Source organism: Hyperolius riggenbachi, chromosome 1 (genome assembly GCF_040937935.1).
Source record: "Hyperolius riggenbachi isolate aHypRig1 chromosome 1, aHypRig1.pri, whole genome shotgun sequence".
Lineage (NCBI taxonomy): Eukaryota > Metazoa > Chordata > Amphibia > Anura > Hyperoliidae > Hyperolius > Hyperolius riggenbachi.
This window is the reverse complement of record NC_090646.1, coordinates 606,264,800-606,280,630: the sequence shown is the minus strand read 5'-3', so window position 1 is coordinate 606,280,630 and position 15,831 is coordinate 606,264,800. Positions and strand designations below refer to the sequence as shown.

The 15,831-nt window shown below is 45.4% G+C and overlaps 1 protein-coding gene across 2 annotated transcripts in view; it reads right to left on the bottom strand.

Moving 5' to 3' along the window:
• Positions 1-239: 239 nt before the first annotated feature.
• Positions 240-15,831, bottom strand: part of RNF180 (ring finger protein 180) — a 69,455-nt gene continuing 53,863 nt past the window's right edge. For both annotated transcript variants that reach the window (XM_068249714.1, XM_068249719.1), the window contains exons 5-7: positions 10,047-10,278; positions 6,383-6,508; positions 240-521 (exon numbers count right to left, since the gene is read on the bottom strand). In XM_068249714.1, coding sequence (XP_068105815.1) covers positions 328-521; positions 6,383-6,508; positions 10,047-10,278 — 552 coding nt within the window. In that variant the 3' untranslated portion in view covers positions 240-327. The remainder of the gene's footprint in view (positions 522-6,382; positions 6,509-10,046; positions 10,279-15,831) is intronic.

Here is a 15,831-nt window from a genome sequence, read left to right as displayed (position 1 = left end):
CGATTCCCCTAAATGCTCTGCCAATGTAAATGGATGGGACAGATTCCACTAGAGCGATTGCAGAAATCACAATTGCAGGACATGCAGCATTTTGGAAGTGTTGCCATTCTGATGAATTGTATAGAAGCAGGGAAATCGCTCCCAAAACTCTTTCGCAAATCGCTAGCGATTGCGATACTGTTTTCCGCTTTCTAGTGGGTCCCAGGCCTCATTCTGAAAGGAAATGCATCCAAACACAGTTTAAAATTGCTAAAATGTAATTTATTTGCTGAGCTTTGTCTATAATAATCGAAGCCTTTGTTTTACTTATAAACAAAATAATTTGTGTCACCCTGAGAGAAACAAGAAATAGAAGAGTAGAAAAAATACAATAAAACCAATGACCCAGTTCACGGAGTAAATATATACAATGATCATGTCCAAGTTGAATCTCCAGCCATGACTATCATCTTCAAAGTCAAATTGGTAGCCACCATGTGGGAAGTATCTTCTTCCAGCAGGGCTCAACCGTCTCCTGAAATCTAGCAAAACATGGTACAGGTCAGGCATAATGAGGACACCCAGAAGAAATCTGCACTCTAACATATCAGGTAGGTGAAAGCAGAATCACAGCAAAGTCCCCGTCATCCAGAACTCGGGCAACTAGATGTCTCAACTAACCGACTGCTTTCGACAGGTTTTGAGGCTTTTAAAATACTTATCGAGCATCCAGCGACATCTAGCAGCCTTCCTGCAGCACCTCGCGGGCTCCTAGTGGCTTCCAGTGCCCATGCACACAAGTTGGTGTGTCACGTGACCCGATGTGGGGTGAGCCAGAAAGCCGCTAGGAGCCTGCTAGGTGCTGCAGGAAGGCTGCTAGATGTCGCTGGAGACTCAGTAAGTATTGGGTGGATGAGGTTTGTGCTTTTTAGGCCGGTTGTTCAAGCAACCGGCAAGCACATGTATCTGGCATCAGTCAATCCCCATTAGCACTGGATACTCAGGACTTTGCTGTAAATTGAAATATAGCAAGCAGCTTAATATGGCGGGGCATGATTATGGTAAGAACTGTGATATTATAATTAAAGCTACAGCCTACATTAGTGGCGTGAGGATGGCCCTCTTGCCTTGCAGCACTGGAGTCCCAGGTTGAAATCTTGGTTAGGACATTATCTGCATGGCATTTTAACGCTCTCACTGTGTGTACGTGGGTTTTCTCTAGGCGCTGTGCTTTCCTACGACATTCCAAAAATATATTGTAAATTTGGCCTTGGGCAATTGTAGGGACATTAGGTTATGGCAATGGTAGTGTCACAAACATTGGCTCACTCGCGCCCAGTGGCGGCTCCAGGAAATTTTTTTAGGGGGTGCTATGCAGGTGCTGGACCAATTTCCGGGGGAGCTGACGACCTGCGGCGCGCGAAGCGCGCCGCGGCGAAAAAATGGGCGTGGTCATGACCGGATGAGGGCGGGGCTAACTGTAATTTAAAGTGAACCCAGGGTGAGAGTGATATGGTGGCTGCCATATTTATTTCCTTTTAAACAATACTAGTTGCCTGGCAGCCCTGCTGATCTATTTGGCTGTAGTAGTGAACTGAATTACACCAGAAACAAGCCATGCAGCTAATCTTGTCAGTTCTGACAATATTGTCAGAAACCCCTGACCTGCTGCATGCTTGTTCAGGGTCTATGGTTGAAAGAATAAGAGGCAGAGGACCAGCACGGCAGCCAGGCAACTGGTATTGCTTAAAGGGAGATAAATATGGCAGCCTCAATATTATTCTCACCTCGGGTTCCCTTTAAAAGTGCAACGCAAAGACAGAGGGCCCAAGTTTTGGTGACCCTTTTCCCAGAAAATTCACATAATTGTGCAGGTTTTCTCAAGAAAATACACGTAATGTGAGCAGATTTTAACAAAAAACACGTCCAATGACCCCAATATGCACAATCGTTATCAGATATGGCCCCAATATGCACAATCGTTATCAGATATGGCCCCAATATGCACAATCGTTATCAGATATGGCCCCAATATGCACAATCGTTATCAGATATAGCCCCAATATGCACAATCGGTAGCAGATATGACCCCAATATGCACAATCGTTAGCAGATATGACCCCAATATGCACAATCGTTATCAGATATGGCCCCAATATGCACAATCGTTATCAGATATGGCCCCAATATGCACAATCGGTAGCAGATATGGTCCCAATATGCACAATCGGTAGCAGATATGGTCCCAATATGCACAATCGGTAGCAGATATGGTCCCAATATGCACAATCGGTGGCAGATATGATCCCAATATGCACAATCGGTGGCAGATATGGTCCCAATATGCACAATCGGTGGCAGATATGGTCCCAATATGCACAATCGGTGGCAGATATGGTCCCAATATGCACAATCGGTGGCAGATATGGTCCCAATATGCACAATCGGTAGCAGATATGGCCCCAATATGCACAATCGGTAGCAGATATGACCCCAATATGCACAATCGGTAGCAGATATGACCCCAATATGCACAATCGGTAGCAGATATGACCCCAATATGCACAATCGGTAGCAGATATGACCCCAATATGCACAATCGGTAGCAGAAATGACCCCAATATGCACAATCGGTAGCAGAAATGACCCCAATATGCACAATCGGTAGCAGAAATGACCCCAATATGCACAATCGGTAGCAGAAATGACCCCAACATGCACAATCGGTAGCAGATATCGCCCCAATATGCACAATCCGTAGCAGATATGACCCCAATATGCACAATCCGTAGCAGATATGACCCCAATATGCACAATCCGTGGCAGATATGACCCCAATATGCACAATCCGTGGCAGATATGACCCCAATATGCACAATCCGTGGCAGATATGACCCCAATATGCACAATCCGTGGCAGATATGACCCCAATATGCACAATCCGTAGCAGATATGACCCCAATATGCACAATCCGCATCACCTGAAAAAGAAAAGAAAAACCCATTTACTCACCTACAGCCAGAAGACCTTCTTTCCCGACCTCCCGTCCCGAGTCCCGACCTCATTGTGGCGCGCAGCGCCCGCGCGCCCACGATCCTCTTCCTTCCCGACGTCACGACGAGACTTCCTGCCTGCATGCAGAGAGCAGGGCTACGGGAAAATGGCCGCCCGAAGTCTGCAGAACAGGGCTCCGGGCGGCCATCTTACCGTAGCCCTGCCTGCTGCTCCGTGCTGCCGGTGTGTGAACTGACTTGGCGTCTTTTAGACGCCTGAAGTCAGTTCACTCCAGGGGGTGCTTTGGGGGTGCTTGGACAATTCTAGGGGGTGCTCGAGCACCCCCAAGCACCCCCCTGGCGCCGCCACTGCTCGCGCCTCCTGTTGGTGCAGCATTTGCTAGAACTAATGTGGACTTCTGCTGCCCACCAGTAAATATTATTGCCGCTCTGTGTCCGGTAGAGCCGCCAATGGATCCCCTCTACTGAGGAGGTAGGTGGAAGCTTTTCTTTTCTTTCTTTTTTTTTTTTTTTTTTTAGGAGCCAGAGGCGTCGTCCCAAGGTAAGTATCCCCCAGGCGTTCCTTTTTATCCCCTTTCTTTTAATAGGTTCTCTTTAAATGAAATCCATAAACATCACTATAGTTCCATGTAGCCATTTAGTAAAATGTTGGTAAATACTGGTCTTCTCTTAAAACCGGTTATTACTATAATTATTGTACATCTACATAACACTGACATTCTCCACAGTACTTTACAGAGTGCACTGACTAATTGTTCCTCCAACAAGTCCACAATCTAATACCCTAATACAGTCAACTGACTTACCAGTCGTCATCATCATGCATCCTCCTTCACCTCCGCCAAACTACCTGTGACCCGGATCATGGCCTAACACAGTTCATGTTAAACTGCCCCGACATGTTTGTACCGGTATTCCTCAAACTTGTAAACTGTTCCTTACAAACAGGGCTATTTCCTGCTTTGCTGAAGGAAGGTATCATCAGGCCTCTCCTCAAAATCTTTCCCTGGACCCAGATGCAATGACTAGCTACAGACCTGTCTCTAACCTTCCCTTTCTGGGTAAGCTCTGAAAAAGCCATATACCTCCAGCTAGAAGCCAAAATCTTACACAACAACAGTTAATACCCCTTCCAGTCTGGCTTCAGGAAACATCACAGTACTGAAACTGCCCTCATCCAAATCTGCAACCACCTGCTCATGGCAACGGACAGAGGATAGTGCTCTATCTTGATACTGCTAGACCTTTCTGCAGCCTTTGACACAGTTAATCATGACATCTTGATAAAAAGGCTACAGGAATACTGCGGCATTGATGGCATAGTTCTTGAGTGGCAGAACCCAAAAAGTGTCTATGGGGCCCTTCCTGTCCACCTATGTAGCACTTAAGTATGGGGTGTCCCAGTGCTCAATCCTCTACCCCCTGCTTTTCACAATTTGCATATTACCGCTTGGAAAACGAATCCAAAAACACGGCCTGACATACCACTGCTATGCTGACAATACCGAACTATACATTTCCTTCAAGCCTGGTGTGACAGACCCAACTCCAACTATAAACGCCTGCTTAGCTGAACTACAGCAATGGATGAGTGACAACTAGCTCAGACTAAATGCAGATAAAACTGAAGTCCTTCTGATCGGAGGGCAGCGCATGAAAACAAAAAGACTTCACTTGCAGTCCTCACCACTGGCAATAGGAGGCACCGATCAACACAGCTGAGCATGTGCGCAGCCTGGGAGTGCCAATTTATGGGGATTTAAACTTCAGAACTTACATCTCTGCTGTGGTAAAATCATCCTATTTTCACCTCAAGAACATCGCAAAAATCCAGCACCTTATCCCCCCAGATCTGCCAACCTTAGTTCATGCCTTCATTACATCCCGACTGGACTACTGTAATGCTCTCTATACCGACCTTCCAAAAAAGTACCGCCTACAGCTGATACAGAATACTGCTGCCAGACTGCTAACCAACCAACCCCGTCACTGTCACATAACGCCAGTCCTGCACTCCCTTCGCTGGCTACCTATAGAATGGAGGATCCTATTCAAGATCGATTTACTGACATTTAAATCACTACATAATCTGGGCCCTGGATACATGAAAGAAATGTTACAGCTGCGTAGCAATCCTAGATCCACAAGTTCTAATAATGTAGTTATACCCAAAGTCCACTTGAAAACTTTTGGTCCCATAGCTCTTCTATCATGCTGCTCCTACGTTATGAAACTCCTTACCTCAGCAGATCAGGACAACTCCATCTCTGGACGTGTTTAAAGGGAACCAGAGACAAAGCACCCTCATGTATTTTACCATATATATCAATAGGAACATGACAGTAAACACCCACCCTGCTCTCTGCTTCATTCTTCTCTGCTAAATCTGCCTGTTATCAGCCCTGATAAGAATCCCCGACTGATAATGCAGTCTAGCTTTCACTGGAATGATTACAGCTGAGTCAGTCTTCTGTGATGTCTTTTCAAGCCCAAGCCTACCCCTTGTGGCTCTGCTTTGCTGCTTTGAGGATAAATAGCAGAAAAGCAGAGCCACAAGGGGGCAGACTTGGGCTTGAAAAGACATCACAGAAGACTGACTCAGTCAGCTATAATCATTCCAGTGAAAGCTAGACTGAATGCTCAGTCTGGGATTCTTATCGGGGCTGATAACAGGCAGATTTTGCAGAGAAGAATGAAACAGAGAGCAGGGTAGGTGTTTACTGTCATGTCCCCATTGATATATATGGTAAAATACATGAGGGTGCTTCGTCTCTGGTTCTCTTTAAACCCAGACTGAAAACCCACCTGTTCAGTCTGGCATTTGCAGAAATATAAACTTTTGTTGTGTGAATACTTCATCCTACTACCAACTACTGAATCTGAGAGAACCTAAGCGCTTTGAGTCCTATGGGAGAAAAGAGCTATAGAAATGTTATTGTTGTCATTGTTACCAATATGTTTTTGGGATATTAGATGAAACTGGAGTTCACAAGGAAACTAAGTCAAAAACTGGGAGAACATACAAACTACTACCATGTTGACAGCTTTCTAGCCAGGAATCAAAGTATGGACTGAAGCAGGGTTTAATATTTGGGCTAAGCCAAAGTATTAAATAAAGGCAGCTAACCAGATCTCAAGCCTTCTTTGTAATCTTGGCAGTGGCTGGATGGTGTAATGGTTAAGGGCTCTGCCTCTGACACAGGAGACCTCGGCTCTGCCTGTTCAGTAAGCCAGCACCTATTCAGTAGGAGACCTTGGGCAAGACTCCCTAACACTGCTACTGCCTATAGAGCGCGCCCTAGTGGCTGCTGCTCTGGCGCTTTGAGTCCGCCAGGAGAAAAGCGAGATATAAATGTTCTGTGTCTGTGTCTAATCACAACTTTCTTACCTCTGAAAAAGCCGAAGAACCTCTTGCAGTTGGGTAAAGGCCACTTTGCACAATGTGCTCTCTGGAAATTCTGTTTTCTTCTAAAATATTCGTTTGGAAAGGAATCTGCTGCAGATTTGCTGAGCTCTGTAATTCAACAGAGAGAAAAGCAGGTCACGTTGCTAACTAGAGCATAAGCTCAGAGCGAACATGTGCACAGCTTGATGATTCAGCACTAAATAACAGTAGGAGTAACATCTTACACTTAAAGGGAACCTTAACTCTAAAAAAAAGTACATTTTTACGCGTTACGGGTGTAATGCGTAAAATTTTACGCATTACACCTGTAACGCGTAAAAATGTACTTGTTAATGTCCGCAATAGCTTCCTGCACTACAGCGAAAAACTGTAAAATTTTAAATATGTGCAAACATACACAAATAAGAAGTACATTTTTTCCAGAGTAAAATGAGCCATAAATTACCTTTCTCCTATGTTGCTGTCACTTACAGTAGGTAGTAGAAATCTGACAGAAGTGACAGGTTTTGGACTAGTCCATCTCTTTATAGGGGATACTCAGGGATATATTTATTTTCAAAAGCACTTAGTGAATGGCAGTTGCTCTGTCCAACTGCGAAAAAACTGTGTAGCGAGCAGGGAAGCTGGCCAGCATCTTTGTATAAATCCTTTTCAGGTAATATTTTTATAAAGAATAAAAGCCTTGCTGAGAATCCCCTATGAAGAGATGGACTAGTCCAAAACCTGTCACTTCTGTCAGATTTCTACAACCTACTGTAAGTGACAGCAACATAGGAGAAAAGTCATTTATGGCTCATTTTACTCTGGAAAAAATGTACTTCTTATTTATATATGTTTGCACATATTTTAAATTTTACAGTTTTTCGCTGTAGTGCCCCTTTAAGCCTCTCTTTAAAGGACAACTGTAGCAAGATGGATATGGAGGCTGCCATATTTATTTCCTTTTAAGCAATACCAGTTGCCCGGCTATCCTCCTGATCCTCTGCCTCCTAATACCTTCAGTCATAGACCCTGAACAAGCATGCAGAAGATCTAGTGTTTCTGACATTATTGTCAGATCTGACAAAATTAGCGGCATTCTTCTTGTTTCTGGTGTTATTCAGACACTACTACAGGCAAATAGATCAGTAGGGTTGCCAGGCAACTGGTATTGTATAAAAGGAAATAAACATGGCAGCCTCCATATTATTCAGTTCTTTAAAACACACCTGAACCAAGCCCCCCAAGTGTCCCGATTCCTGTGGGACTGTCCCGATTTTGGGGGGGGCTCTCCCGTTATGATCCCTTGTGTCCTGGCCAGCAATGGGCAGAGAGGAGGAAAACAATTATCGAGGCGCCAGCCGTGCCGATGTGGGATGCGGTATGCGGGTACGGCATCATATTTCTCCCTCCCTCCCTTGGAATGTGCACCCCTGTGCCCCCCCCCTGCTTGCAGAGTAAAGTGCGCAGCGGAGCGGAGCATTGTAAAGTGCGCATCTTACCATTGATCCCTGCGTATCGGCAGCAGACTTCACTTTGCTTCCTGTGACATCACAGGAAGCAGAGAGGAGCCGGATGCCGGTACGTGTGGATCAATGGTATGATGAAAGCCCGCTTCGCTGAGCACACTTTACTCTGCAAACAGGGGGGACACAGGGGTGCACATTCCGAGGGAGGGAGGGTAAAATATGATGCCGGACCCGCATCTCACATACCACATCTGCGCGGCTGGCGCCTCAAACATTTTTTTCGCTTTCTCTCCAGTGGCACCCTCCTTCCCACCCACAGGCACCCTCACCCTCCTCCCCACCCACGTGCAGGGTATATTGGTTCTTTTTTTTTTTTTAAACAAAACACTTTTCATATAAAATATATATGCGTGACTAGGGGTGTGTCGGGTTGTGGTTAGGGGTGTGGCCTAAGTGTCCCGCTTTCTAATATAAAAATGTTGGGAGGTATGCCTGAACTGAGAGGGGTATGGATATTTACTTCCTTTAACCGTTTCCGGACCACACTAATTGAAATCTGTTATCTAATTGAAGTCTGCCAGGGCGTAGATCTCAATCATCCCCGCCGGACGCTCCAGCCACTACCGCTGATCATGCCACTCTCTCGCCACTGCAGTCCCCTCCCATTGCCGTCGTTATGACGGCAGAGCTCCCTGAGTCAGTCAGGAGCTGATTTCATTGGCTCCCGACCCTGTGATCACTGTGAGCCTATTTACACTGATCACAGGATAAGGTGCCAAATAAATCGGCTACTGACCGGTTCACAGAGCATAACCATGGCAGAGCGAGCGACCTGCGGTAATGGGAGAGTGGCGGTAGCAGCAGGTCCGTGCGGCGTGACGTCTGTGACTTTTTTTTTTTCAAGCCAGCAGTTCCTTAAAGAAAACTTGTAACAAAAACAAAAACCATCTGGGGTATACTTACCTCCAGAAGGGGAAGCCTCTGGATCCTAATGAGGCTTCCCCCTTCCTCCTCTGTCCCAACAATCCAGCACTGCAGCCCCCCCGAATGGTGGCGAGGTAAATCTTTACCTACCGCGATCCTGTGCAGGCGCAGTAGCAGCACTTTATTCGAGCTAAGGTGGAAAAAGCCGAGCCTGATCGTATTCGCTCTCCTGCGCAGGCGCGAGTCTTTTGCACCTGCTTAGTAGAGCGGATCAAGGGGTTCAGCTATTTCTGCCTAAGCCCGAATAAAGAGCCGCTACTGCGCCTGCACAGGATCGCGGAAGGTTTGTGCAGTATTTGTCAGCCTTTGTCGAGGAAGTTTTGGTTCCGGGGAGCCAACGCTGGGTCCCCCAGGCTACAGAGGATGGGGAAGCCTCATCGGGACCCTGAGGCTTTCCCCTCCCGAGGTAATTATCTCCCAGAGGGAGATTTTTTTGTTGCAGGTTCTCTTTAAGGAGCCAGAAACTGTTGGTATAGAAGTGGTTAAACAATGCAGATTGCCTGGCATTCCTGATGATCCACTGCCACAAATCCTCTTATCCATAGACCCTGAACAAGCATGCAGATGTTTATTGTCTAACTTGGTCTGCACGTGTGCCCAAACCTTTTAGGCCAAGGGCCATATATCGAGAGTGCTAGGTGGCGGGCTGGCGAAGTTAAGCACAATTTTTGCTCATTGCCATTAGGTACACATTGTCTGTGACATTTTCTCAAATAATATATTTCTATGGGAAATAACCCACAAACAATGTGCAGTTAAGCACAGTGGCAGCTGCTAATCAGTAGCTGTTACTGCTGCTGTCACAGTGGCTGCTGCTAATCAGTGCCTGTTACTGCTGCTGGTACAGTGACAGCTGCTAATCAGTGTCTGTTACTGCTGCTGGCACAGTGGCAGTTGCTAATCAGTGGCTGTTACTGCTGCTGGCACAGTGGCAGCTGCTAATCAGTGGCTGTTACTGTTGCTGGCACAGCGGCAGCTATTATTCAGTGGCTGTTACTGCTGCTGGCACAGCAGCAGCTGCTAATCAGCGGCTGTTACTGCTGCTGGCACAGCAGCAGCTGCTAATCAGTGGCTGTTACTGCTGCTGGCACAGTGGCGGCTGCTAATCAGTGGCAGCTGCTAATCATTGGCTGCTACTGCTACAGTGGTGGCGGATAAGCTACAGGCAAACAAAGGGGTAAACAGAAGTCTGCAGGTCCTCTGACTAATTTTACCTTTCTGGAAGTGCACAATAGCAATGATCGTCCTGCAGAGCGGACAAGGAGTCCTCGAAGGGTTGTCCCTCGCCAGAGTCCGTAGACACGGCTCACAGAAGACATGCTGACACGGGTAGCACATGTAAGGGTTGAAATAGACATCTAAGCACACGGCACACGTGTAACCTTCCTTTTCCGTGATGTTCCCCTCCTCCTGCTCTTCGTCCGAGCTGAGATTTGACTTATTGATCTGGAAAATAAAAACACATTGAAGTGATCTATCGCCTTTTTGCACACACAGTAATTTCACACAGGCATCTAATGACTCATAAACCCTGAACTGGCTTAGTGAGCCAATTTAACACAGAATTAACAGGCATGTCACAAAGACACGTGAAAGGTGGTTATTATCCATTGCCAACAGTGAAGGGAGCGAGTGGGAAGCAGGAGGAATAAAAAGAGCCAGTATCAGGGTGGCCGAGGCTTAAAGCTGCCATTAACTAGTGGAAAGAAGGCTTCTCTGAGCCGATAATAAGTAATTGGTCACAGACATCTGCATAGTGGAAAGCTGGGGCGATGCTAACATGACCCCCCCCCCTCCCGTATGCAGTCTGCGGTGACTGATGCTGTGACGGCCCTGACACATTCGTCAGACGGATAATGAGCAGAGTCTAACGTGTTTCCAAGAAGGATCAATCACATGTCAGTTCGGGGAAGCTTGCCTGTCTGTGCCCACTCCCCTCACTTAGAGTGGCAGCGCCAGCCTGACATGAGATGGTACCAAACTGACATGGGAGGGGGGGGGGGGGGGGCAGGGTTAGGGGAATGGAAGGAAACTTTCATTGATGGAAATCATCCGTTTGCTTAATTGGAACAGCGGTGAGCTTGTGTGGCCGTAGTCTGAAAGGAGAGATAATGAGTACATCAAGGAGACAGGTTTCATTAGAGAAGATGCAGAGGATTGTTACACTGGTATCTAACACTGTAATGAGGAGCAGTGCAGACCAGGCAGATGGAATGAGTTCACAAATGAAAAGTGAATTTCTATCACAAACCCCACACGCTTTTCCCCTTTAACACATATCTGTAGACCGCTCAAAGGTCATGTGATTTTCCCGCAGCGTTTCTCGGTCAAGATCTAACTTCATCAGAATTTCCTAACTATGCCAAGCACGGTGGTGTAGTGGTTAGAACTCTCACACTCTTGCAGCGCTAGGTCCCAAGGTCAAATCCCAGCCAGGGCACTATATGCATGGAGTTTGTATGTTCTCCTTGTGTCTGTGTGGGTTTCCTCTGGGCAATCCGGTTTCTTACCACAATCCAAAAACATACAGATAAGTTAATTGGGGTCCCTCTAAATTGCCTCTAGACTACGAATTATATACTACACAATACATACAGAGACATACAACTGTCCCTCTTTTGGAGGGAGAGTCCCTCTTTGGGAGCCCTGTCCCTCTATCGTCCCTCTTTCAGGACTTTGTCCTTCTTTCTGTGTAAATATACACATTTCTCTACTAAAAAATGTATTTGATTGAGGCTAGATTCACAGTAGGACGTTGCGTTTTGATGCGACGTTAAAGTCGCAACGCAAATTACAATGCAATGCCCCCGAAAAGTCGCAACGCAACTTAATGCCCCATTATCGCTGCATACAGTAGAGCATACAGGCAAAGAAAAGTATGCTTTCAAGTGATTACTGAGCATGTGCAAACAGTCCAACGCAGCTAATAACATGTATAACGCACAGCATGCAGTACTTTCACTTAACATGCAGCGTTAGTCACCAACGCAACGTGTGCACTGTGAATCTGGCATTGATTTTTCATTGCAGTGAGTTATTCTGCATTAAATGGTGTTTTAACGTGCGACTAACGTCCCACTGTGAACTTAGTTTGACTCTAAACTCTATTCCCAAAAAGTTAATATGAAGGAAAATGAACCAGGATAGAAAGGATCAGTGTGGTATAAATTATAAAACAACATATTTTTATTCATAAAATCTTTATGGTATGCGTGACTAGGGGTGTGACGGGAGCGTGGTCAGGGGTGTGGCAGGGGGCGTGGCTTAAGTGTCCCACTCAAAAAGTTGGGAGATATGATAGAGATATGACTATGGTAGGGATTAGATTGTGAGTCCTGAGGGACAGTTAAAGTGTACCCAAGGTGACAAGTGACATGATGAGATAAATATGTGTATATACATGGCAAAACATTAATAACCAGGCGGTTTTACTTGTTTTATTTTACTGCCTGAAAGACAATTTTCTGGAATGGAAGTGACAGCTTCTGTCTTGTGGATACCTTGTTGGGAATATAGTAAACCTCACTGATAAGCTAATTACAGCCATAAAATTTTTCCTGGCAAAATACAACTTCTGAGGGCAGGTGAGGGGGGGAGCAATAGTTCATGTATTTTCACTCAGGGACAATTAATAGGCTGTCATTGAGCAGAGACAACTAAACATTCAATCTATTTTGTAAATGTTTAAATATAAAATAAAACCATGGGATGTCTAAAAAAATCATTTTTAGGAGTAGGAGGATATATATAATGGTTTATCTCATCTGTTTATTTTCACTTCGGGTTCACTTTAACTGACAAGACAAAACTCTGTACAGCACTGCTAAATAATAATAATAATACCAAAGCTTAACATCTCCACCTGGTCCTGTGCCTAAGGCTTGGTAAAAACAGATGGTTCTGCGACGGTAAACAACAGCCATGGTGCATGCCGCTTAAACGCCCTTCATTTAGATAAATGGACAGTAATCTTGCTTACCGCCGTTCACGCAAATGCCATGTTTCGATCCTGATTTTCACTGTTGACTGCCCGGTGCTCAGCCAATCGCTTCCAGGATCGTTGACCAACCCGCTTCCGTGTCCCCCTACGGGGATGAAAAACACACGGAAGCAAGCGCAGCAGAAAGCATTTGCAAAAAGACACCAGGCTGTTTGAACCAGCCCTAAGGCTGCATTTCTACTTGTGCAGTGCGGAATCGCCGGGAATTCACCGCAGACGAAATCGCATGCGGGTGCGATTTTGCATGCGTTTTCCCACGATTTCGCATGCGATTTCGCATAGGGTAGTAGGTGGGCGATTTTAACCATGTCACTGCCTGTGTAAATTAACATTACCTCCTATGCGAAATCGCATGCGAAATCGCGGGGAAAAACGCATGCCAAAACCGTATGCGATTTCCCTATTAGATACATTGTATGCGATTCGCTTAGAGGTGTGCGGGGAGCGAATTCTTTTTCCCCGCACACAAAAACACAACGCACAACGCACATGTGGAAACAGGCCCATCCACTTGTATTGGCTGTGCGAATCCGCATGCGGATTCGCTATAGTGGAAATGAGCCCTTAGCCTAACCCCCCTCCAGCACCTAACCCCCAATACACACTAGTGATTTTCACTTTCAAAATGCCATCGCAATTCAAAGTGCAATCAACAGATTTCGAACTTCTATTACTGCACGATTGTGATTTCCAATGCAGGAAAAAAGTGCAAGAAGAAAAATCACAGAAAAAAACAACAACATACAACTGTGCGTTCTGTGCTATTGGGTTAAAACTGCATTGCACCACGGTGAAAAGGGCAGTGATTACTATGTTCATCAAAGTGCCCTTGCAGTCAGCAAGATAAGTGCGCTTAAATAATCTAATCAAAGCACAGGTCGTGTGAATGGGCCCAATACAAACCTTGACCATTGCAACCCCTCCATATACCTAACAATAAGCTTCCTTAACTTTTACCTTTGCCTAAATGTAGACTTCACACTTTACGCGGCGTCTGAGTTTAACATCCCAAAGTATTGTTTCCCCAAACGTTCCTTAATTTTAACCGAAATGCTAATACTACCGCAACACTCCCCAAAAGACCCCCAACCTTGCTTTAGCACTAATATTCCTTAATTTTAAACTTTGTAACCCTAGAAAATATTTTATACTTCCTTTGACCCCCATGCCTAGGCAATGGGCATACTGGTAGGGCAGGAGCTCTTGTACAGTGAGATTTCTTCTGCTTCCATCCTGACCGGTAGTCATTATTATTGGCAACACCCAGGCCACCGGTACTTCTGCTGGCTCCAATTGGGCTGGAGGTTTTGGGCCATCTCCACCAGACTGAGGTATATAAACAGTTTTTTCCTCTTGGCTGTCATCATCCTGAAATCTCTTCGCACCCTCCCCTCCTGCTCCACCCGAATAGTTCGATTTCTGGCTGTTGCTATCGACATGTAGTCTGAGTCTGCGCACTCTCAAAGTATCTTGTTTTCGCTACTGAACATGGTACACCATACAGTATATTGTGTTTGCTCTGCTGTATCTTGTGTGTGTGCTGTATATGGTATGTCCTATGTCCTTCTTGTGTCCTGCTACGTGCCAAACCCAATTCTGGGCATGAACCAGTCATGCTTGGCAAATAAAAGGTTTCTGATTCTATTTTATAATTTATTTAGCACCAATATTTTCTGCAGCACTGTACAGAGCATATAGTCTTGTCATTTAACTGTCCCTCAGAGAAGCTCACAATCTAATCCCTTCTATAGTTATATGTCCATCGTAGTCTAGAGCCAATTTTAGGGGAAAGCCAATTAACTAATCCATATGTTTTGGGAATGTGAGAGGAAACTGGAGTGCCCGGAAGAAACCCACGCAGACACGAGGAGAACATACAAACTCTGTGCAGATAGTGCCCTGGCTGGGATTCAAACCAGGGACCCAGTGCTGCAAGGTGAGAGTGTCAACCATTATACCACTGTTCTGCCCTTATGGCAAAACTTATTCATACTGCGAGCAGTCTAACTTGCAGAGTAACTTTTTCTGGAAGAATCAAACTGCTGGACAGGGGACAGGCAAGGATGGCTTATACACGATAACAGATTGGTGTTTGATGCATAATTCATCGTTCTTCCATATGGCTTCATTTGCTTAGCAACATATGCGTTACAAAATGGTAGGCTTGGCACATTTTGAATTGTTTGAAACCGATTTGGTATAAGCCGGGATTCCCCTTTATCGTGCCAGAATTAATAAACTGTAATTACTGTCATTTACTCATGATCGTCTGTTTACTGAGCAGGAAGAGATCTACAAATGTAAACTGTAATTACTGTGATATATTCATTTAGCTCGGGTATATTCTAGAGGTCTATAGAGACAAGACACAAGTCAGAGAATGTGGTGGAGGTTCTGCCCACAGCAAATTACAACATTTTCCTTTCTATAAATAAAAGAGCGTATTGAAGTGGGTGTTAGCCAATGTCAGGACAACACAAAAGTCTTGACCTGCGAATGGTAGGACCTATACTCCTATATAATGTAGTCTCTCTATTGAGGTAGCTTAAAGGGAACCTGACTTGGATACCTTAACAGCTCTTGTCCCTGACTGTCTCAATGCAATTGCCTCCTTTATGTCCCCCCATTTTCTAAAACTCAATATGGAACAGACTGAAATGGTTATCTTTCCACCTCACAATTCAATGCCCCTGCCTGACATCACCATTTCTGTTGAAGGCATGCAAAGGGAACCTGAGACGAGAAGCATCTCAGGTTCCATACTTTCGTGGGGCTTCCAGAGATGAACGTTTCACACAAAATAAACATATCAGTCGATAGCTTGTAAAGAATAAATGCTCTACCTGATCATTTCGCCGCTCTGGTGTGCCTTTTTTTAGTGTTTTTTTTATCCATTATTGCTCCAGGAAAAATCCAATATGGCCGCCAGCTCATATTCCTTCTGCTTCCGGGTTATGAGTTGTTCTGGATGTACTGTCTAGGCTATATGAGAAAGGCTG